Source organism: Podarcis tiliguerta, assembly GCF_965153285.1.
Source record: "Podarcis tiliguerta genome assembly, chromosome: 2".
Lineage (NCBI taxonomy): Eukaryota > Metazoa > Chordata > Lepidosauria > Squamata > Lacertidae > Podarcis > Podarcis tiliguerta.
In genome coordinates, this window is record NC_139535.1 from 43,560,952 (window position 1) to 43,586,534 (window position 25,583).

Below are 25,583 nucleotides of genomic sequence, written 5' to 3' on the forward strand. Positions count from 1 at the left end.
TAGTCCCACATGAGGCCAGGAAGACATGTGGAGGACCAGGTTCGCTTAGGTCTGTTGTGCACAGGTGGGGAGTCAATTTACAAAACATGCCACAACAGCTTACTCCCTCGTATCAGCATCTAAAGCCAGGCCCTGCATCTCATCTTTTACTGAAGTTAGAATTATAAATGTGAAGAGCAGGGCTTTTATGGTTATATTCTCTAAAACAGGTTAACATAGGCAGCATTGCCACACGCAGTCCTGTTACTCTTTTTTTATTGACAAACTAAAGCTTTTTTTTTTTATTGAGGAAGGCGTCTTAAAGTAGCACCAGGGATGTTATGAGAATCAGAGGGCCCAGAATTCTTGGGAGGGCCTTCTCCTTAGCAAAAATTGTTAAGCACACAACATCCATTTCCCCCTGGGGATTCTGGGATATGCACTCCTAGGTGAAAAGAGACACTCCTACAGAGCTATGGGGATACAACCTCCTCTGCCAACCACAAGGCAGGTTTTTTCATTCATGGGGAAGGGAGAAGTGGTGGTAGATGCTACAAGGAATTTTGAAATAATCACGAAACTCTAAGCATTTCTAGGCCAATTAAGAGAGTATCATCATGTTAGGAGCATCCTACTCTTGTGTAGGACCCTGACAGAGACGCATGCTCGACTGGCATGTTCTCTCCCTCCTGGTCGGTCATTCAGGAGCTTCAAAAGCTTTCTCCAACCCGAACATCACAGCGACTGATGCCTTGGAGACATCAGTACACTTAGGGATCCGCAGAGTCTTCACAGTTTGCGTAACAGAACCAATAGCACAGCATTTTGGCTGATCTACATTTATTTACATATAATACACTCGGAGCATTCTCATCATACAGCAAAAAAAGAAAGAACAAAGGACAATAGTCCCAATTCACGGAACACAGTAATACCAAAGCATCCTGTCTCCGTCACTTCTCACACTGTGGAATGAAAACATACACTGTCATGTGATAGACAACAATCCCATGACTGCAGACACAGGGAACGAATCTCCAACACATCAATCCTGAAATAATAGTGATAGGTAATTGAATTGCGCTTTATTTAAAAATTGCTGGTTCTAACCTGCTGCTGGTTTTTAAAGTATTTATTTGACTGTTGATTTGGGTATGTGCTTTAGGTATGTACAGAAATGACTTTTTAAAAACCTCTGTAAACAAAGAATAAGTAACATACTCACTTTGTGCATTGTACACAGTTTTGAGTTTTCCAGAACCAGCATCCCTTAGCACAGCGACTGCGAAATTTACTCTAACCAGGTAATGTTACACAGGAGAGATGTCCTGCTGAACTAAAAACAGACTACTCAATTCCTAAGCATTTACAGTAATTCCTTAGAGCCCACTCATGTGGTCTATTAAGCAGGCAAAATTCCCACCGCTCTCAAAGTAGGACGGGGGGCCCTTTAAATAGGTTTCTTCTCATGTTTCCCTGAAATATAGTCAGGAATTACTGTACAATACAACAGCAATTTCTCAGCACACAGCTCAATACTGAGGCACCGGAAGTCAAAAGTAAAACCAATTGAAACAGGCAGAGGAAATTTCAGTTAGAACACATGCAAGAAAGAAAAGCTGGGAAATTATCAAGGCAGAGTGTGTAATGGAAGGGATCATATGACAGCTTGTGGGGGGAGGGAGAATTCCGTGTTCAAACTCCTCAAAAGGCAGATGCCTCCAGCAAAAAGATGACCTCTTCTCAGAAACAAGCAATTTTTGAAAATGGTTCACAGACAAGGTCTCTTCACTGAAAAAGAATTTTTACATTCACCAAGGCCATAACCATTCTTTCAGCCCACCATCCAACTTATCACTGACAAAGCTTAACTATACCTGTTTTGGAGTCTCTATATACAATGGTACCTCAGGTTACGAACTTAATTCGTTCCAGAGGTCTGTTCTTAACCCGAAACCATTCTTAACCTGAGGTACCACTTTAGCTAATGGGGCCTCCTGCTTCCACCACGCCGCCAGCGCACAATTTCCGTTCTCATCCTGCGGCAAAGTTCTCAACCCAAGATACTACTTCCGGGTTAGCAGAGTTTGTAACCTGCAGTGTTTTTAACCCAAAGCATTTGTAACCCAAGGTACCACTGTATTTCATCAATAGTCTACTTTAGTGCCACATCGTACTCTTAGTAGTTTCACCAGCCCTGGAAGTTCTATGTGGTAGCCCCTAAACTGTGGGATTCATTTCCCACAGAGGTCAGTTTGGCACCTTCAATTTACAGTTTTAGTCATATGCTGAAGACACACATTTTTACCTTAGCCTTTGACATATATACATATTAAGACATCTGCCAGCTGTACTGTTCACCTTTTTAACAGCTTGCTGGTTGGCTGCCATAAATGCCAATGGCAGAAAGGGAGGAAGCGGGGGGGAGACGAAGATGGGGGGGGGGGGAATTGCATTCGCTCCCATCGCTATATAATAAATGTATTTCAGCTATCTGTGGTAGGTACTGAGCAGTTGAATTCCCTGGACAGTCCCATTACAGGCTGCAGGTGAGACTTCCTTATTTCACTGCTTCTACAGAGAAAAAAGAGAGAGAGATTTCCTGCACAAATGCAAATTACATTTCTAGGAGAAGGCTAAGAAGAAGCCGTTATTCTAGTAATTTTGTCTGTCCACTCAGCATTTGAAAACACAACCCACCACCTGCAGCTTGACATGTGTAGATAAATTTGGTAGATAAATTTAGGTAGATAAAACACAAAGTAGTCCTTAGATGAGTGGAGGGACTGTCTTGTTACACCCATGCTGTTCATGCTTGAACTAGGTCAATATAATCTAGTAGTATAGGGAGGAGAAAATAGATTAAGAGTAAGAATATTCAAACTTCAGCTTTTACAGGTTTGAAGGAAAAAGGCTTTCATTTCATGGCAGCTGTGCCAAATCTCACACTGTTTGTACATGATGCTATCATGTTACATTAATACACTTTTTTTCTTTACTGATAATGGAAACTGGTAGGAGGCTAAAAAGTGAAATGAAGTGTTTTGCCTTACAGACATGGGTTATCTGCATCCAGCAGATTTATTGCCTCCTGTATATATTTTGCTTTTTGCAGTATTTCGGCCTACATTTTAACAAAGCCCAATACAAGAGGTGTTACAGATGACATGGCAACAAAGAGTTTTAGGCACCCAAGTTTCAAAGCTCTCATCTTGTATTTCAAAGCTCTCATCTTGCAGCGCACAGGTTACAGAATCATCAGAGGCAGAGAGGAGCTAGAGCATCAGCCAATGTCATCTCTACAAAACTACTGGACAACAACAAAAAACATGCACTTTATAAAAGAGCGGAGGTAAATTCCTGGGCTCCATATTGCCAGGGGAGTGGTCAAATTCATTGATAGCTCAATCCCTGCTGGGTAAAAGGGTCTCAGGTGGCACAGAGGACGGCCGGTGTTGGAGTCTCTGGCCCTTACCACCAAGATGGGCACTCCAGTCACAAGAATAGCAGTATATAAGCTTTCAAATATTTGGGGGGGGGGGTTGTTGTTGGTTTTTCTGAAATGATTTCCCACATGCAACTGTAATATCTAGATAGGCTTTCTACATAATTGTGATTGTGTGGAAAGATGAGTCTAGTATGTGGGATACTACATCACCATGTGGGCAATGCACTTCACATGAGCCCTGTTCAGGCATTCTGAATCACTCCCGCAATGAGGGAGAATGAGAATGAGCATGCTAGCTCAGCCCCGACCACCCTACAACAGTGTAATTCAGATGTATAAGCTAATTGTCAAATGGCACCCTTAAACCTAGGTTACAGTCGCCACAATGGAATGATAAACACTGCACCGCAATTATTGCCGCTCACCATTTCTGGAAGCAGTAACTTCTGAAGTTGGGAGCCTGTTCTAGTGGTGTGGGCAGCCAGGAAAACCAGGGTTCTAGAATGCACAGGGAGCCTACAGGAGTAGAGTGGGCTTGCTTCTGCAGCCATTACCCCTGCAACTTGTGACAGGTAATTGTAGTGAAGAAAGCATGATATTACTCTTCTTCATTCAGTGCATGAGGGATTTTGACACAGTGTAAGAGACCAAACTGGAATAGAGTAAGGCCCCACCTGGTAGGAAGGGAGCGAATGGTTATGTTGCTTTTTGTATTATACTGAATTGCCACAGATGGAGGTGGGTGAAAGAGGTGTTTGTAAATTGTGCTTAATGTGAATACTATTTTTTGTTTTCCTCTCTCTCTTTTAAATTCAGTCACATTTACACATATCTTTCTGTCTGTTATAAAATCCCTCACCACTTTTCGGGGGGGGGGGGGAGCTCTATGCAGAGGAAGTAATTTAATTGCAAGTGAAATGCACAGAATTAAATTAATTGTGTGTCCTTATTGATGAGGTAAACACTGCCTTTGTTACTTTTTTATTAGTTACAGAGGAAAGCACCCTTCCCCTTCCCAAATATATATATATTTAAACTACTCTAATTGTTCAAATGGGGAAGAAATGATTTGAATGAATGCAGTTCCCAGATCAAAGACTAGATCATTATTTACAACGGTTTCATTCTAGTGATCATTACCGGTAGTATGGGGGGGGGGGTGTGACAAAATGGAGTACAACACTTTGATGGCAAGGAGGTTGCTCAACTGCCAGAATTAACAAGTCAACACAACATTTTAGTCAAGTATATGCAGAGATATCAAATTAAAACAAAGACGCTGCAAAGCTGGATAAAAGAGAGAGTTGCAAAAGAAATAAACTGGTCTCAGTTTTCCTTGTGTCTGTGCAACTTCAGAATGCAGGAACTAGTGATTTAAATATTATCTAAGTTTAATAATTTACCTAAATGTATACATTCTAAGAGTGCGATCCTATTTCCACTTGAAGGTTGGAAAAAGGGTCCTATGATGTACTGTATGAACAGCAGAGGGGCACCCATGCTGACGTTGTGCTGAAGGCACACTACTTCCAGTAGTGTGGGGAAAAGTCAGAGATGTGGAGAGTGCTAGAGCATGGAAGGGCAAGCATGGAAGCACCAGATCCAAAGTCCCCTTGTTCCTCCAACACACCTGAAAAGGGGGGACTGCACTATGCCAACCCTTGGTCTAGCACTGTAAATTCAGGAGGGTAAAATCAGAAGGGAACTTCCTCACATCCTGCCCACATTGCAGTACAAAGACAGGACACAGAGTGTGATGGAATGTTAAGATATAGACTGGGAAGACCTAGGTTCAAATACCCACTCAGCTCAACCGCTTGTTAATTGACCTTGAGCTAGTCACATTCTCTCAACCAGGGTTGTTGTGAGAATAAGTGGCAGAACCTTGTAAATACATAATATTCAAGGTTACAGTCCTTACATCCCACCCCTCTAGGTGATAGTGAATAAAGTAAAGGTAAAGGTAAAAGGTAAAAGGGACTATGGGGTGCAGCACTCATCTCACTTCAGGCCAAGGGAGCCAGTGTTTGTCCACAGACAGCTTTTCAGGTCATGTGTCCAGTAGTTTAGACCACAGTGCCACCCACACCCCTAGTGAATAAAGTAAGCAAAGTTGATAAGATCTCGCCTAAAGCAAAATTTAGAGCAGAATTTGAGCGTTTCTTCTCAGATGAACAAATAATTTGGAAGTCGGGAGCTTAGTGAAAATTCTGATACATTTTTTCAAGAGCAGAGAATACACATATCCTGAATCCACAGAACAACATCTGCAGACTCAAATGAGGCGCAAATTTGCATAGCCAAGCTAATTTCCTCTGGACAGAAAAAGGAATCTTCTTATTTCCTTCGCCTGTGGCATTTCAGTAGAACATTTTTAAATCCAGCCGTCAAAGGGAAGTGATTTTTAAAAGATGCTTCAAAGCCTTGGAAAAAGACTCAGTCAGGGTTTGCTTGTCGTACATCCAGTGGCGTTACTGGTTGCATTTTCCAATTTAGATCCTAATCAACATATCTGAATCCAACATCAGGAAATTCTGATAAACATTAATAAGAAAATAACATATTTAGACATTCTAAAAGAGAACCGATAAGGGGATGCGCAAGCCAATGCCTCAGAATACCTTTAAGTAAATCAAACTCTCATAGATCCATCAAGGGGAACTCTTATGTGAGGTTTATCATAGGCAAAAGAGCTTACCAGTTCTGTTTGTAAGCTTTGCAGCCCAAATGAAACTGACTATAAACGCTTTCTAGTGATGGGGGTATCCTCTGTCTAAGGAGATATATATATACATATATATTAGCATGCTTACCTCTGAGCTCAACTCAAAGTGGTTCAAAATGCTTTAAGCCACCATGTCGGACAGATGAATGCAAACTAACCTTTGAGAATCATAGGGGCCCAAACGAGCTCATCAGATTAGTAACAGCATTATGTGCTGGGATGAAGTGTTTGGGAGCTTCGGAGCTGCCTGACATCCTGTGCTTCCCTGAGGTCAAGGGCATGGCAGGGGGAAAAGCAAAACTACAGCTGCATTGCCAGAGGAGGACAAGTAGGGAGGGGATGATATGCAGCTGTTTTAGTTGCATGCGTTTAGGCCGAGTTACAGCAGGGCATGGGGGATGTAGAACACAGGGAAACAACATAAATCTTGTTAAATAAATAAATGAAATGAAAAATCCTACGGCTATTGAGAAACCTCACCCACCTCCATTCAGCACTCTGTGTACAGGGGGCAGAATGTGGAGTGCATCTGGAGTATTTTTCAAGGATATGAATTTCCCCCATGAGTTTCAGGGAGTGTTTATTAAATTCATGACCACAGAGGTGGAGCAGTGTTGCCTACCTGGCTTCCTAACACAGAGATCACTGCTGGTAACGAAGAGTGAGAGGCATAAGGTGGTAGTGAGGTCAGTACAGGAGAAGCACTGGATTGGCTCTGCTGCTATGTCTGCACCATGCTGGCCTCCTGACTCCTCTCCCTCTCTGTTATTGGCAACAAGCTCCATGTTGGGAAACTGGTTATGCAACTGCATCCTAGCACCACTACGCCAGCCACCAATTCTGGCTTATCATTGAAGACCACAGTATTCCCCCCCCCTTTCCCCCCCTTCTTTCTCTGCCATTTCCTGTGACAGTGCAGCAAAGCTCCTCACCATGACTGGTGCCTGCAAACTACCATTATTCTGCTCCAGAATACCCCTGGGATGTTGTTATACCCAAAAAAAGGAGTTTCCTTGCAGGGACATTCTGGGGGAAAGAGTGGCACAATCAGCAGTTGCTGACTGCCATGGTACCTCTACAGGCAGTAGGTAATATGGTTGGGGAGTTATAAAAAAAGAGAAAATGTCAACACTGCCAACAGTAAGCATACCTCCACACACACAAAATACTTTTGGGGGGAGGGAAGTATTTCCCCCTCCATCTCCTCCCAGCCAAAGCTGTGAAGATCAAGTCAAAAGTTCAAAGCCGTAATTAAAGTACCCCAAATATAAGTCATTAAATAAATTTAAAATACCATAACAGCCAACACACAGTCATTCAATCTAGCAGTTTCTGCATGCAAAGATTGATACACATTGCCCACTGAAAGGCAAGCAGAGATGGGAGTCAGCTGAACACCCCACAAAATGGTATTCCACAGCTGTGATGCCATCACAGTGAAAGTTCTACTTCTCTCCTTCATGCCCACCTCTCCGGTGGCCAAGTGAAAAAGAGGCCAGGGCTCCCACACCTTTAATAGTTGTATAGAACAAGGAAATTCAGCAGGACTCTGATGTCCACTGCAGGACTGGAAGTTTTCATATGGGAGGAGACAGCTGTGAATATATCTTGATCACAGGCTGCTTAGGGCTTTAAAGGTCAAGACCAACCCTCCAAATTGAGCCTGGAAACAAATTAGCAACCAACGGTGATGACATAATAGCAGGGTTGCATGATCCAACCTGCAAGCCGCAATTAACCTTGTAACCAGTCAGTATCTGCACTTGAACTGAAATGGTTTTAATTATTTTTTTTTTATGTGATGGTTTTAACTGTTTCTGTATACAAAATTGTTTTATGTTATGTTTTATTGTGGATGTCTTGTGTTCTTTTATTTTTTTCCCTTTTTGCTGTGAAATCATTTAAAGGTGTCTCATAGAAAGCATTTCTTAAAAGAAATAAATGAAATAAAATAATTTAAATATTCAAAGATGGCCCCACAGAGAACACATCAAATACCATGTGACTAGGGTATGAATAGATAGAATCTATCCTTGTGATTAAAATTTGTTTTGAGGGAGGGAAATATCTTGGCTTTTAAATTGTTGTGACATGACCCGGTAAAGGATGGGGGATAAATAAAATTGCTAGGAAAGGAAAGGGTGTGACTAGCCAGAGCTGGTAAAAGATACTAGCACTAACCAGGACGTCCTGTTCCCTAAAGTGGAATTCAACTCCATCAGGCTGTCTACCTAATCCCAGAGCACCAAATGCTTATAAACAAAATCATGTGGTTTGCCAGCACCAACTGCATTAAGCTTCAGTCTGGACATTGAGGATGAGAACAAGCAAGGCCAAGGACTGGAGGGAAAAACAGGAATAAGGAAAATAGTGCAGATAAGCAGATGCCAGAAAAGAAATGGATGCCAAACAGCAGCAACATTAGCAAAACTATACAAGATTTGGCGTGTTTGTAATTTGAACTAGTTTGCAAAAGCAGCGCTGTCATCTGAATTCTGTCTTTTCGAGATTGCTAGTTTGATAAGAAAGCAATCAACGCTCCACAGACTTTTGAGCCTTTTCCCTGGTACACAGACAGGAGAATGGGTGTACCACTGACAAGTGCTATCCTGAATGGTGCTATCCTGCCCAATGATAAAAGGATACAACACATATGCCCACTTGTTCTTTCTCTCTCCACTAGGATTAGGGAGATCTGAGCAGTGATTATATCACTCAAATTTTTCTAGGTTTGAGATTTCTTCCCAATGTCCCCAGGTAAGATTCCGGACAAAATGCTCACGTTCACAATCATTAAGCTTGACACATGTCTCCAAGAATTACCATTATTTTGTACCTGGGCCACTGCATCAAACTTTGATAGCCCATGAATGATGGTCATTCACAACAACAACCTCATCATGTGTAATGATAATGCCATTTACAGCTTTGGGGATCTGCATACACCTTGTGCCCCCCAACACATTGTCCCAGTACTGATTTTCACACAGTTCCTATGCACATATGCTTCCTCCTTTTGAGGTGAAGAGAAAGGGTGTTGTTGTTTTTTTAATTTAAAAAATGTATGCTGAATATATGCATGCCAAAAACTCTGCTGTGGTGTGAAACATTTTATAGGCTACAACCACCTTCCACCTTCTGTTAGTAAGGACTCTTCGGGGAATAGATGGATATGGGTAAAATCAGCTTTTAAAAATTAACTATAAAAGAAAGGAGTAGCTTGACAGTGAAGAAATGGAGATGGAACAATGGCACAGATAAGAAACACTGAAACATTTGTCCAAATTGAATTACAGGAATCATATGCTGAAAACACAGAGCCAGAAATATACAGCAAATTGGAGCCCTTCCGCATGACTTAACACTTGCATCTTCTATTTACTGAAATGAGAAGTATTATGCTAACGTAACCAAAGTAAACTTTTAGTCGTATAAAGATTGCATCTATACAGGCAAAATGATACATTATCTTTTATCCCATATTTCCTAGGAACAACTATGGTTCTAGCTCAGCAAACTGGGAAAAATTAATGTCAAGATTAGGAAGTTTCAAGATACTAGAAGTTCACATATCTGTGTAAAGTGAATGCTGTTCACATTTCTGTGCCTACCTGCCTGAGGTGAAACCATTTAAAACATGTAAAACCCAATTTTGGCAACTTGAGCTTGTCAACCAAGGTGTTTTTTCAGATGTGATATGCATACATTAACATCCACCAGCACCACAGGCTCCATGTCCTGACCTATGAACTTTCATTAGAATGTCTGAACATGGACACCCATTTATACATGCAGATGCTCTATTTTAAGGAACATCTGAAGGTCAAAGGTAGAGCTGCCCACCTAGAGCATTAATTCTATACATTTATTTTTATTTATTTATTTATTTATATCATGCCTTGCCTAAAAGTTCAAGGCTGCTCACAAGAAAATAAAAATACAATTAAAACCATTTTTTAAAAAATAAATCAGCAAGCACTAGATAAAAACAAAAAGGAAGAGCAAGAACAGCGAAGATAAGCATTAAAAGAATCCAAAGGAATTAATAAGAGAAAGAAACAGATTTTTTTATTAAAAAAAAAAACCAACAACATTCAAATCGTCATACAGAGAGACAGTACAAGTAAAATCCAGAACATGATATAGCACCACTGGAGAGGCAATCGAGGAAGGCCAGTAGGATTCAGTAAAGCTACCACAGGCCCAAAGCCCTCCTAAAAAGGATGTAGTTGGGTCACTAACACATTGCTACAAAAGAGGAAATGCAGCGCCTTCAGAAAGTAGGGCAATATGCCTTTTTATATGTAGGAGCATATTTAAATATAATTTATACGTAGATGAAACATTAAGAATAATTTATATGTTGATGCAAATGTAGAATGAAATGCTGTAAACTGAAGGGAAATACAACTAAACATAGCAGGTAAGATTGTGACCTAGTGACGTGTGCCCGCCTCTGTCCAGTGGTGGAGCGACATGCTCCAGCACCTGGAGCGGGGAACAGGCGGGAGCATGGCTGGCACGCATCGCAGGGGGCGTGACACGTGTCACAGGGCATGCATTGTGCATCGTGGGATGCGCAGCAAGTGGCAAGTGTCCTGGGGGTGCACGGTGAGCGGCGTGCGTTGGCTGCGATTAAACACCCCCCCCCCCCGGGATGGGCTACTCCCTCTGTTCCCACCTTTGTCCACCAGTGCCTCTGTCTACTGTTCATATGCTGACTGGCAGTGGGCCACTTCAAAGCCTCTCCTGCTTTCCTTTCTTGGGAACCTTTGTCTTTAAACTTGATTTGTACACCTTCAAATAGAGGAGTCCTTCTAACAGAAAACTGTTTGCCTCAAGCCAGTAAGACCACGGTAACAGGAAGTCCTTCCCAGTGTGATAGAAGGTCATCTATTTGGGGACTATTTTGGAACACACACGAGGGCCTCCCCTGACAATCCTAGTGTATGAGCAGGGGCACATTGGATAAGTCAATCATTCTTACGTATAATGTCTGAAAAGGGCTAAGATACCCAGAGAAACTCGGGACAGAAAATGAATAAAAAACAAATTTACATGTATTTCTTATTATTACATTTATAGCCAAGTATCTCAGTGTGCTTCTCCCCATCTTTTATCCTCACAACAACCCTGTGAGGTAGGTTAGGCTAAGAGGCGATGATCAGCCCAAGGTCACCCAGCAACTTGCATGGCTGAGTAGGAATTTGAACCCTCGTCACCCATATCCAGTGCTCTAACCACTACACCACTTGGATTCGAAAAACTGTTTGTGTTCCTCGGTTTAAAAGAGATAATTATTAAAATATATAATCTACTTTAGGCTTTTTCCCCCCTCAGGAAAACAGCTTACATGCAGGCATTACATACTAGCATTTCATTACACACTTTACATACTGCAGGTTTACCACCTGAGTAAGAGATGGCTTGTGTGTAAGCAATGTTAAGATATAAAATGAGGAAGCTACCATTTCCTACTCTCAAATTTTGTGGTATTGAAACAGCTTGCTTTGGGAGATGTTTGGGGTTTGTTTACGGGTTCTGATGATCTTTGGACTGTAATTTTTAATTATGTCAATGTGGCCAGATCCCTTGAACATGAAAGGTTTTTTCTTTTTCTCTCTCTCCCCCCCCCCCCGACCCCCAAAAAGGATGTGAGACAACAAAACCAGCTATAGATGAATTATAGAAGAAAATTAGCTCTTGAAATAAAAAAAAAAGCTAATGTATTCTCTTTGGATCATCCACTTAAAATTTCTATATTAAGAGACTTTTTATTGAAAACGTAATATGAATGTGCTATAAATGAATTGAAGGCATCTCATATTTCCATCACATATCAAATCACATATCAAAGGCAGAGCACTTCACATTTAATCATAAAAGTAATGGGATCATCCCATGCATGCAAAATGCAGTGAAAGTAGCAGGGTGAGACAACACTGAGGTGAGTAAGCACCAAATGGCTTGAAATGACATTTATTTTTTCTTTCAGTTAAAAAGAAATCTAAACAATATTACATTTACACTGAAGCAAACACAGATTACATGGTTCAGGATCACACATCTCAAGAAACAAGCTGAAATCCATGAAAACAATAATAAGAAATTAGGAGGTAGAGAGGAATACAATTAGTCTCTGTCAACTGGTGGCTAATGCAGACCATAGAGAAGCTTCCAGATCTTGTATGACTTTTTCCAAAAGCTCTGGAGACTTTCGAAAGGAATCAAGAAAGCTTCCAAACAAAAGGAATCAGTATTTGGGTTTAAATGTGGGGAAACCAGATGAAAATTCCTATTCAGACCTGCAGCTTACTGAGTGGCCTTTCTTTAAGGCTCACCACAAAGTGATCATGCCCTACCATGAGACAGAGTGCGGTGGTTGTATCAGGGAGGAGGTGCTGAGTGCCAAGGAGATGTTGGAGGACAGATCTGTATGTACCACATAGCCTGCCTGGTGCCCTGCTCTCAGGTATGGTGGGGAATGCTTTCCTGTCACCAGTACTGAAGTTTCAACCTCTAGTCCCTTCCAGGTTTATACATGGAATGGGAAAGGGCTCCATCTTGTCCTTTGCTATGGTCAGCGCAACCTTTTGGGCCAGCCCTGATCACACCTAATGGCCAGGGAAAGACTAATCCCCTTGTGATACTTCAGGGGTTCTCTAAAAGGCCCTGGTCCAGGGAGGTCACTAGAACAATCGCCTAGCTCAGTGGTGGCAAACCTATGGCATGTGTGCCAGAGGGGGCACTCAGAGCCCTCTCTGTGGGAACATGCAGCATCGCCCCTTCCAACCCCCGACAATCGTATGATTCGATGATTAGCCCGCCGGGCTGCACTTCTAACCCCGCTCATGCAGGAGGAAGCAAAATGCCGCCGGGCTTACTGACAGTTCTGCACCAAGGCGCTTTAAGACAGCGGAATGGAATGTTCACATTTTAACTGCAGCCTGTGGGCAGCAAACTGGCTACTCACGCATGCATGACTCTACTTGGCATGCACACTGCCCCTACAAACTCTGTGCTGGGGCGCCTCCCTTCCAGGCTGTGACTGACGGCAGCGGAGCACTGAACCCCTACACGTCTCTGGGCTTCACTCCGGGATTTCCTTTCACCTACTTGGCCAGACCAGGAAGCAAACTTTTGAGCTGAACTCTCTCCCATCGCCATGGGTAAGTGCAAGATCCTCCCTGCTAGGGGATACACAGCAGAGGGCAACACAGCAGAGGGCAAAGGAGACTGTTTTGTTTTTTTCATAGGATTGTGGGGAGTTGAAAGGTAACCCGAGGGTCATCTAAGTCCAACACCTCTGTGATGCAGGGATCACAACTACAGCATCCATGGCAGATGGGCATTCAGCTTCTGCTTTGAAATCACCCAAAGAAGAGTTTCTTGATGGGAAATTATCAAAACGGCCATGTTGTCTGGGAGTAATTCCCTTTTTCATGATTTCCCAAACAAGGATAATGTAAACATTTACCGTTCAATACAAAAGTTGTTTGTATGATTGAAAGCTCTGTTATTGTGTTTTTCTTTTAAGACAAAATATGTTAGTTGGGTTTTGGGTTGCAGTTTGGGCACTTGGATCTCTAAAAGGTTCACTACCACTAGCTTAGCTAGTCCATTTGGTCCAGACTTCTCTACTGTCGCTATCTACAGATTTAGAGAGACAAGAAGGGCTCTCCTTTTATTTCCATGGTTGTGTAATTCAAAGCCAGAACCTGGAGTGAGATCTGATAAGGAGTAGCCAGAGGCAATGGCCTCCTGACAGCAGCACTGTTGCCACTTATTGGAGTGGTGTTGGGACAGGGCTGCAGCCACCCTCAGTTTGCCGCCACCCTGACCAATTCTGCCCCAGTACATGGCAGTGATGCCACGGTCAGGGAGCTCATGATGCATTGCCACCTCATCCTACCAACAAGTCCTACCACTAACCTAGAATCACCCCGACCAGAACATATTCTATAAACTTAAAAAAGCAATGCATATATTTATTTATGGAAAACAGCAATCAAAACATGGAGTCATTTGGTAAATAAAGGAATACAAATAAAGGTGTTGATCTCCTCACCAAATATACTTGGCCTCCCCACTAACAGCAGGCTAACTCCCAGCCTTTTACCTATGCCTCCGCTCTTTCTAATCTCACTCAATCTTCAGTCTTTCTCCATAGCCACTCTTCCTAAATGTCAACCTGTCACTCCATCTGACTCTATCCACCATTCCAGTGCACTCTGTCACTAATTCTTCCACTTGTTGTTCTGTTACACACCTTCTAAAGCTATTGCTACATTTTGTGTTGTTCTATAAATTAATTATGCATTGTGCGAAGAGGTACTTTCGCCCTCTAACACCTGTAATGTGACTACTGTATGAAAAGCATGCATTTTCATTAGTCTGGGGCATGGCTTTTGCATACATGATGTGGCCACCTCACTAAAGCTAAGCAGGTAAGGGTCTGGTTAGTCCCCATGTACCTCATCCTGAGCTCAAGTGTTACCAGCTAAAGGGCAGGTATGAAATTGAATAAACAAACACATAATGCAGGCAGAATAAATGCTCATAGCAAATATTTCAATCTATCAATTATATTGACTTCAGTAAGAATCAGTAAATGAGCACCCATACTATGATTCTGAAGTTGGGAAAAAGTTGAAAAGCAGCTTTGTGATATAAGGTTCGTTGGTCTGGAAAATTCTACTTTTCACTGGGCAGACCCCAAGCCTAAAAAAGACTATTTAGAACCTGGCCCAAGCTACTTAAGTACATGGCATAATTAAAAGGAGTTAGCAAGCAAATGGAGAAAACAAGCAATTTCAAAGGCTGAGACTATGATTGAAGGCATTTTGCATCCTTGCATATATTTTTGTATATTTAGTTAATGATTTTAATGTTAACTGAACAGTAATCCTACAGTGATTTTTGCTGAGCCCAAAATACTAAACTATTTATACTTGGGATTTACGGCTTGGTATTAGCATGATTAACACTATTTATTCTTGTATATTTAAAATGACAATAGTATTTTCTTTTAACATTATTAACTTGCATCTTCATGATTGCTGCACTGGAAGCTTGAAGTCATGGACTAAAACTGTCATAAAAATAAAGCTGCAGCTCAACAAGACTGTCATTCATGCCTTTCCTTAATTTGTAGGAACTCTCATAATCTTACTGACCCATCCCCCAGTAATGACAGTATTAACTGCAGTAGCTTGGCGGGGAATACTTAAGAAAGAAAAACTAAGCATGCCAAGAACAGGAGAAAGAAGAGCAATTAATGTCAAGATGACTGGGGCACGTTTTTTCTAGATCAATATAAATGAAAAATTGAGGAATTTAAGAAACAATTATGTATTTTAAAACTAAAGATAGATGTTCTGCGTGAATCAGATGTGTTAGCTGAATGTTAATTTATCTGAAGCCTCCAGTTTTTATAAGTCTGCATAGTCTCACCTCTCAACCCTTGGTTTCCAAAAAAAGAAGACAAGTTTAGAACACAAAACCTTGAAGGGAGGAATGCAACAAGAATGCAAAACACACCCTTTTAAAAAATCAAACCATCCTCTTATATATAAATGCTGGTGCCACCCTGCGTACCTATACTGTATACCATTGCTGTCCTAAGCGAAACATCTGCATGGACAATGAAGCAAAAAATGAAAGCATTGCTAATATTATAAAAAACTGAGCTTGAACATGAGGCTGAAGCCCTATGCAGAGTTAAGTATGCTTAAATCTATGTATTTTTCTTGGTCTCAGTTAGGTATACCTACTTCTGCATAGTACCGGGCAACAGAAAATCTCAGCACTGAACTCACGGTGCAGTCTTGCATGACTTATTTTATTAGTCTGTCTACCACACATCTCTAAAATGTACAAAACTAATGGAGGTGAGACCTGAATTCAGGCCTCTTGTTTCGCAGGAGAATATTTTGTTGCAGATCAGCCTCCTGCACATTCTTAAGTAAGCATGCCATGGAAGCTTCTGTTCCCAACCAGCTAGCCAGGTTCCAATCCTGGGATGAGGCGGCACTACCAGTGTTCATCCTACCACCAAACACGAGAGAGCTGTTTTTAAAAACATCTATTTAAAACATAGGTTTGCCTTATTTCCCTGATATGGCATCCTGGTTTTCTCAGGGTTGGGAGAGAACAGGACTCAGAAGTGAACCACTCTGTGGTAATCCTTTCACCTGCCGTCTCTGGATTTTTGTCGCACATTTCTTTCATTTTTTGCCATTTAGGTGTTAATATTCCTTCTAAGCAACCAAGTACTTTTATCCCTCTTGGCAGGTGTAATTTTCAATTCCCCTGACATTTCCTTTTCAACTACTCCTCAAGTACCCCGCGTTATACGAACTGCCCGTGAAGAATTCCTTACTTTTACAAGCATTTCTCACATGCTCAAACGCACACGCAGTCACACTTTGTCACATTCTCACTAATATGCCATCCTTCTTTTGCTACAGCTTTGCTACTCCCTTACCACCCCCTTGACGTGTGACACTCTTTATGTACAGTTCCCCAATAGGCTCTGTTCTGGATCCAGTCTTTGTACAAACTCCCATGGTCTCTATGCCCAGTAGAATGGGGTAGGGGTGAAGGGTACAGATCTGAGATCAAGAAGGACCGACACTGCCATATTGTAGAGACTGTAAGAGAAAGAAGTTAAAATAGTAGGTAGTAAACTCACTGGGAATATTCATCTCAAGCATTTCTAGACAAGGTGAGCCGTACCACTTTGAGGCACCTACCTTGTCTCATTTGTGAAATGCACCAAACCTGTATCAGCTAACCAGTGGCCTCTATCTGCACAGCCGCCATGTTTTTATGGGGGGGGAGGGGAATCCACCTCAACAACATACCAAACTTCAAGAGCGTGTATAGCTAGAAATGCTGTTATTCAAATATTATGACGGTTGCTTTGATCCACTTCAGCTGCAGGATTCAATGGGGAAAAAAGAGTATTCTTTCTTATTTTTAACCTTGAATACACTTGGCACAATTCTTCTCTCAACAATTCTCCATGATGAGAAATAACACAGAAAGCAGACATAATCATTACTGTGAATGCACAGTTCTCATCTGCATTTCTTTTTAAAGAAAGAGGATGCGAACCTAGCATGATGATAGATGTGGTCCATGCATCCCCAGTGACAGCCCACTCGCCCTAGAAGAGTCCTATACATGTGAATTCATTTCTGCTTATAATGCCCTGGACGTATCAGATAACCAAGAGCAAATGCATTGTCAGCAATGTAAGCCAACGCCTGCACCAGACAGATACCTGCAGTGCAGACCTAGGTTTAAGTGAACACCATACTTAAGGAAGACCTGAAAAGACCACAGAAAAGCATATATCTCTTCCGTGTGCAATCAGAAATGAAAAGTCCTTGATGCAAATTATTAATGAACGGTGCTGTTAAAGTATAAGCTCCATAGTATGAAAAGGAGCAGAATATATTGTTCTTTAAATAGTGATGCATTTTATTAAAGGTATTGCCTATGCTTATACTACAGATAATAAAAATTAATTAAAAAAAATAAGAGGGAGTTTCTAATTCAAGCCCAAGAAATTCCATTAGGACATGCATGTGTGTAAACCTCTACAATTGACATCTCAGGAAATAGGCTGCATAATTAAAGAAATTTTAGGTGTTCTCATTCCATTTACATTGTTCTTTAAGTTAAAGGCAGAAATTTGTATCTCTGTGAACAATTGCTAATTGGTGCACTATAGCTTACTATACCTAACAAGAGCAACTATTGTTAACGGGTAACTTTGACAATGATAAAACTTTAGAACGCAAACAGATTTCAGGATTCAGCAGGTCCCACCGTAGAAGAAAACATGGTCTCATGCCTTTAAACCCTGCCTTTAATCTGGGATGTAAAAATGCCACCTTTTATAGTGAAGTATTGTACTAGGCTTTTATTGTCATTCAAATAATCTGCAACCACAAAAAGTGCAGGAACTTCACCCGCGTAAGCACAACTGCAATGAATGGGAGTATTTGGTGAATTATGTGTGATATTTGGCAAATATGGTTGTTTACAGTATGCCAGCCTAGAAAATGAAAAGGAACACTTTTCCAAGGTGCAGATAAAATCATGATCATTCAAACCCCTCCTCTAAACTTCATTGCAAATGGGCAAGTTGGATATATTTGGAGCTAAATCCAAGTTTACCACCATGCCCCCCACCCAGTGTTTGCTAATGAAGTGAAGAATATGCCTCCCGCTACAGAAGCATATAGACAATTTCCTTTACAGTGCAAAATTTACATGACAACCAGCATAGGAACTGGGAAGATCAGCCATATCAAAGAAACAGTGTTGTGGTTTCCCCCCCCCCCCTCCCATTTACTATACTGCAGGAAGAACAGCTCTGTTTCCCTTAAAGGTAAATGAAAGATACTCAAACCAACTATTCATCCTGTATAGGGAAATATCCTTATTTGTCTGGAAGCAGACCCCCTTGAATTATTACTGAAAAGAATGAGATTATGAATACGTTAAGATTTCATCGAAAGGCACTGAGGAACAAAAATTAAATGACCCTTGCGTTGGATGGGGGGGGTAACAACACCATATTTAGGCCACACAGAGAACACAATGCAGAGTGCAGAACAGAACAGCCCTGTCCAAAACAAGTGCATCATCATCACAGGCTTCACTGGAATGAAATGGGCTTGCGGCACCAATCCAGAGTCCTGCATCTTTGTAATTCAGCTCAGGCTTTGATTTTAAGTACAGTGAAGCAGAAGTCAAATCTAGTGACCCAATGGGACTTCTTTCCAAACAGGTATGTCAAGGTTTGAAGAGCTATGTCTTGCATCAATCCAAAAGGCAGGTGCAGGTTTCCTATGCACGCTGCTCCAGGCTACTAAATAAGGTGCCCATAGCATGTGTACACTCTACATTGCTTCTACTCTAGTGCATTTGGTGGCTACAGTACTGCAGAGTAATGGCTCATGTCACTATCCACTGTAACAGATTCCTTTGCTTTGCCTTGGGAAATATTCTATTATCCTTCCATCCAAAATTAAATGCAAATTATCCAGCGAAACCAAGTATGAAACAGGATACCTGGGATTAAAAGCAAACTAAATTTTGATCCCGCAGAGCCCCTTTCCTGTCTTTTTGCAAATGGAACACAAAAACAAAAACACCATTCACGCTACTACTTGTACACTTATGCGGCACTTTGATTAATACTTTGTTACCATGAGAATCTTACTGCATGTCCACGGGTGTCACCTTGCTAATTCTTGTCTTCCAATAGCACTTGAGTGTGACTTATGTTAGAATTTCACTGTTTCTATTCTCATCATTAGTATCTTTTTACTCATAGAGACACAACAATGGGCAGTTGGGAGGTGAGATGAAAGCCAGTAGCATTTGGGTTAACTCACTACTATCTCAACATCCAAATGGATTATTCTTCACAGGCAGACACTAGGAAGGGGTTTCACATCTGGGATGGTGCAATGATGTCATCTTGCTAACTGTCTGGATTACTACTGTTCCAGTGGACTAAATATTATTGTTTATGGCTTGAACTGTCCCCCCTCCCCCACAACTTTGACACATCTGAAAATGAAAACACCAGGTATGTCTTTCTCTCAACAATGTTAAAAATATAAGCTATTGCAAAGACAAATATTTGAAACACAATCCTGCTGCTCCAGTTCTACAGAGAAATGCATAGCTTACAATACAGACGCCAAGTCAAAATTTAAAATACACTAAGAATCCTAATAATAATAATAATAATGCCACCCAAATGCTAGGACAGCTTAAAGACATTAGCAGTAGTACAGCTCGAAGTGCCCATCCTATCAGCATTGGTGTTTCCTGTTTCATTTAGTTATGGTATTTCAAATCAAAACACAATATATTTATTTTTTTAAAAAAACAACAACCCGCCAGATGGGAATTAAATACACAATTATCAAGATGCAGACAGAGGAACACAGTACTGCCAGTGCAATTGAGAGATGATGAAGAGAATGTAAAATGAGCATTGTGGTAGCTTCCGATTATTTACACTGCAGTATAGCAACCAATAGGAAGGTATCCCACTACTTTAGATAATATTCTTTATTTCAGAATAATCTACCATAAGCAGATGAGGAGTTATTACAAAGAATACCATTTCAGAACTCTTATGTCCTTATTTTTCTATGCAACTTTTGGAAAATGGCAAGAGACCACGTTTTATACAAGGATTCTGAGCCAAAGGGGTTTCCAAAATTAAGGACTGTATATCTTGGATAATAACTCTTTTTTAAAAGTACATTTTAAGAAGATTAGTAAGCTTGTATGTGCTGTTTTTAGACATTTACCCATACCATCCCTTTAAAAAAAAAACAAAAAACTGGAAGGGGTGTTTTTACACAGTATCCACAGAAAAATTCTGTCATTGAAGGAAGCATTATTTAATAAATGCTGAGTATACCACTTTAGTGTATAAAAAAGCTTAAATAATTTGGAAATATTTCAAAAGACCTCAGGCACAGAACTGTGTTCTGCCATAACTGTTATACTTTTTTAAAATCTCCATTTTCAAATACTAAGTAACACTGAGAGGAAGAGTATTTTCTGCTCAGTTGTTATGTTTCTTTAACAGCCATTAGGTTTACTGCACTAACAGTAATTAGTGAAGCATAAAAGTTTCTTTGCCTTACCAACGCAACACAGGAGCAAGGGCACTCTTATCAATGGCAAACTGTTTCAATTCACTAATCTGAATGGCACTAACCCTTACCATGCAAAATACACAACACATTCTTCGTTCGGAGCAAAATCTTATTTATTTGTGTGTTTTTTAAAAAAAATCTATTTAAAGTTTAACTTGGTCCATTGAATCATTTCAATCCAAGCTCTAAAAATTGCATCTGGATAGCTGAATTTCACTTCGAAAGCTCATGTCTTCAAATCATGCGGAACTGCAACCCCGGAGCCCTTTTTCAACTTACCACCGGCCTGGATTTCTCATTTATTTTTAATTCATCAACAGCTATATTTAAACACAGGTTATCTGAAAGCAGGATTTTAATATAAGGTTGCATGTTTAAATGAGACCAGATGCAAGCTCTAATAATCTATAAAAGGTCTAATAATCTATTCTCCATTCTCATTACTCTCCAGAATTATGGAGACTTAGCCCAATTTCTCAAGTTTTTGCACTACTTCACAAGCTTATTACCCAGCTGTGCAGCTGAGCAGGAAGATAACCACATTCATTCTCCTTATCTGTAATGATGTAATACATCCCAGCACTGGCCTGAGATGATTGGAGGAATAATAGGATTGTAAAAACTGCAGAGATGACAAACAATAGTCAAGCCTTTGGGTCCCCCACCCCCCACCCATTGCAACGAAGTACAGCCAGAGAGAGCAAAATAAAATTTGCCCGGGTTTTTGTACCTCTTGAATGAACTGTGTGTGTGTGTGTGCATGTGTGTTTACACATAAAAACTGCTGCTAACATCATAATCCCCACCTAGGAAGCAAAACAAAAGCCAGGCACACTTCTAAATCTAAATAGCTCCACCACAGAGAGACAAAGTCATCTGGGTGGGCTCCGTTTAAGAAAGGGAGAGTAATCTAAAAATAACCAGTGCACGGTGAAGTCTATAGTCTCTGCAGTGTGTAAAAAGACAGCAGGCAGTTAAAAGTGTGGAGGGAGGGGAGGAGCGGAGAATCTCCTCTGACTGAAAGATGTCGTTCCTGTTTCTTCAGGGTACCAAACCAGATTCCATTTTCAGCACTAAATCCATCACTCCCGTGCGTACACCTGAAGCGATCCTTACCTTCTGCAGAAGTTGGGAACCTGAGTATTTCGCTGCGATGGATCTGATCTCCCCACCAAATGCAGAGGCCCAGAGTTTCACACTGCAAAGAGAGAAAGAATTAAAATGCGGAACAGAGGCAAATGTAGTAATGCATGACAGTTAACAACAACAACACTCCACTCACAATCTGAGCTGCAACTCACATTTATACCTGCAGCTCAGGACTACAGTGCACGCCTCTGGGGAAGCGGACTGTGGTCCACAGAAGCTCACAGCCACAAGACATTAGCCTAGTCTTCCAGGTGCCACAAAACTATTTGTTATTTCAAAGCAGGAAGGGTGCGCCTTCTCAGTTTGAACCCCCCTCCCCGTTGAGCTATTCCACTAGGCAAGGCGAGAGGAGTGGGGAGGCCTCTTTCGTCAAACTTGCGGGAGATGAAACTTTATCAAAACAAAACCTCGCTCTGCAGCAGCAGCGGCGGCGGCGTCGGCGGCGTTTGTCAAGAGCTCCGTATTTGTGTTTATTCGCTTGTCCCTGAGCTCCTCGGCTGAAGCGGGACTGCGGGCGAGGAGCGAGTCGAGCGTGTCCGGCCAGTTGCCGGCCCAAAGTTCCCCCGCGGAGGGAAATTTGGAAAATAATAGGAAATAAAGCTCCGTTTCCCGCAACCCCAAATCAAAACGGCAGGAAGATGTTTCGGGGCTGGGGGAGAGACAAGGAGCCATCCATGCCAACCCATTCCGGCCACCCCGCTCTCCCTGCGACACTTACACGGCCAAGGGAATCTGCTGCTCCGAGCCGGCCACGGCCACCAGGCTGAGGCAAACACCTGCCCAGAAGAGGGCGAGGAGCCCCGCGGAAGCCCTCCCGAGCCCGGGCATGGTGTCGTCGCTCCTCGGCGTGCCTTTCCAACGGCGCTGCTCTCGGCTTGCGCGGCGGCGGAGAGGGAAAAACGAGCGGGCGGGCGGGCGAGCGCGGAGCCGGGGCGCGGAGTCACGGCGCCATCCTCTTCTCCTCAGCTCCGCGAGCGGGGCGGCTGGCTGGCTGGCTTCGCTCCAGTTCCTGAAGCGGGTGAGGAGAAATGGGGTGTCCTCGGCAACCCGCCCCACCGGCTTGCCACGCTGCTGGGCAACCACAACTCGGCTCCGCAGTCGGCGGCGCGCCGGAGTTACTTCCGCGAGTGACCTCGTGGCTGCTCCCGCCGGCGCCTTGAAGTGCAGAGCCCGGCAGGTTTGGGCGGGAAGGAGGGAGCTCGCTGTCGTCGAGGGTCAGGTGGGGAGGAGCTCGGCGGCCGAAGCGCGGCTCACTTTGCCCAGGGAAACGCAAAGAGGTCCCTCCCTCCGTCCCCTTTTGGGCGACGCGTGTACGCGCGCCTCCCTCTCCCTCTCGCGCGCCTCCCTCTCTCTCTCTCTGCGTTCATTCAGCGCTGCGCAGCTCCAGCGCAGCCTTCGTCCCAAACCAAGTCCGCGCTGCTAATATACCCTGGTGGAGAGCGGCGCGGCGTCGGCCGCCTTTTAAGGAGATGGTGCGCGCCGTCAGGCAGGCATCGCAGGGGGAGGGAGGAGCAGCAGGAGGAGGAGGAAGAAGAAGAAGAAGCAGCAGAAGAGCGAGCCAGGGCCGAAAGTGTCTCCAAGGCTGCAGAAGCGGAGCAAGTCCGCAGGAAAAAGTGCAGGACGATCCGCGTTGGGATCAGCGGCAGCAGGGAGCCGGAGGGAAAGGCGCCGCTGCCAGATCCGCAGCCCCTCCGCCGCCGCCGCTGGAGGAAGAGACCTGGTCAGTTTCAGGCAGCGCGCTCCTGCGTGACAAGCCCCGGTTAACGCGGCCCCGGCGATGAAGGGCTGAGGGGATCGCTTCACCTCTTCCACCCGCGGCACTTCCAAGGCGCAGCGCGGGAGGGAGGAGCGGGAGGAGGGAGGGCGGTGGCGAGGAAGGCGCGCAAGGTCGCTCCCTGCCGCTCTGCCCTCCTGCATCGCGCTGACGAGGAGCCAACCTGCGGGCGCCCCCTCGGCCCTTCAGGTCAGCAGTCCGCGCGGGCGGAAGGGCCTCCGGAGCTCCCCGCGAAGCGCGTCGCCGCGCGGGCCGCCGGCAAGCATGGTGTGCTCGGCGGAGGCTCCCTCGCTCTCTCGGCTGCGGCGAGGCAAGATCCGAGAGAGGGGTGAACCCGGGTGGGTGAAGCGCGGGGGGGGGGGGAGGATCCGATGAACGGGAGGAAATGCAGCACAAGGAAATCAATGCGAGCCTAAGTGACTGCTGGAGCCGGGGAATAAATTATTAATCTGGCCTTGTGGAGGAATCCCCTTGGTAAGGGGTGAGGGGCAGGATCGCGAGCTAGTGGTACAACTGAAGCCAAGATATGTGTGTGTGTGAGAGAGAGAGAGAGAGAGTGAGAGAGGGGGGGCGCTAAGGAAGCAAAAGAAGCTATTTTCAGTTACTTAGGGGAGGGGGGGTAAACTGGTCTCCTTAACCTGTCCACCCCCCTCCGCCTGGTAACTCTTACCTTCAGTGCATCAGAAGTAAAGAATAAACAGTTGCCCACCTGATTGTGAAATAAGCATCCTAAGAATTAAAGGTGAGCTGAGTCATCCTAGTATTGTATTACAGGAGAGGGGGGAAAATGTACAGGAGCCGGAGCTTTCTCTGTCTCTCTGTAAGGTGACAGTGACTGTGCACTCCTGTTTGAGGATGCAGTATCCAAGGCACCCACACGCCTAACTTTCTTAATAACTTTTGAACTCTGTTCAGAATCCCACCTTCTCCACCAGGGATGTTAGGAGTACCAAGCCCCTTGACAAGTCTAGGTTCTCACATACACACACACTCCCCCCACTTTTTAGAAAACTTTAAAAGAAAAGAAACTGCTTATGAGACAGCTGAGCATTCTGCAAAGTGAGGCACTAGTGAGACCTCGGCCACCCACCTCCTTAATTTTCCAGAGTCATCTATACATATAAATTAGCATATGCAAATTTGTGCTATTATGAGACTGTGGCCTGAATCCTTTTAACTACCTATGAGCCCTCCTGCTTTCCAGCATGCTGGTCACTCTGCTTACAATGTGATATACTGCCTGCTACGGTCTTTCTAAATAAGAGATTTTACCTCGAGAGAGAAAAAGGTTTCTGCCAACCTTACCTTTATCAATCAAGCTGGGCCTATAGGATTCAACAGTATGTACTGATTATTTCATCTCATGGAAACAATTCCCCTGTTTTCATTTTTATGCTTGAACTTGGGTAAAGCAGCAGCAGCAACCTAATGTTTATTTGTGGAACAGGGTCATCAACATTTCTGCATGTATAAATCCATGCTGCTTTTCCTTGAGCCATGTCATCAGCCATGTCACTATCAGCTGGCAAACTGTAAAATAATAATAATGTGTGACTGGGTAGCCATATAGCCAAAATGCGCTTCCATTTAAACAGCCAGGTGTTCATAAATACACACACCTGGGCATCGAGGGGAAGGACTGTAACTCCGCAGTAGAGCATCTGCTTTGCATCACAGAGGGTTCCAGACTTCATCCCTGACACCTCCTGGTGCGGTAAGAGAGTCTCTAATCTGAAACCCCAGAGGGCCACTGCCAGTCAGTGCAGACTGTGGGAATGTTAAGGAAGGTAGGGGATGATATATTGT

At 43.2% G+C, this 25,583-nt stretch overlaps 1 protein-coding gene across 3 annotated transcripts in view; it reads right to left on the bottom strand.

Moving 5' to 3' along the window:
* CACNA2D3 (calcium voltage-gated channel auxiliary subunit alpha2delta 3) overlaps nt 1-23,838 on the bottom strand; it is a 480,742-nt gene extending 456,904 nt beyond the window's left edge. For all 3 annotated transcript variants that reach the window (XR_014506519.1, XM_083420935.1, XM_083420934.1), the window contains exons 1-2: nt 22,722-23,838; nt 21,971-22,052 (exon numbers count right to left, since the gene is read on the bottom strand). Coding sequence is in view for 2 of the 3 variants with exons in the window: in XM_083420935.1 (XP_083277061.1) it covers nt 21,971-22,052; nt 22,722-22,831 (192 nt within the window). In the remaining variant the exon portion in view is untranslated. The remainder of the gene's footprint in view (nt 1-21,970; nt 22,053-22,721) is intronic.
* Between the last annotated feature and the right edge of the window lie 1,745 nt (nt 23,839-25,583).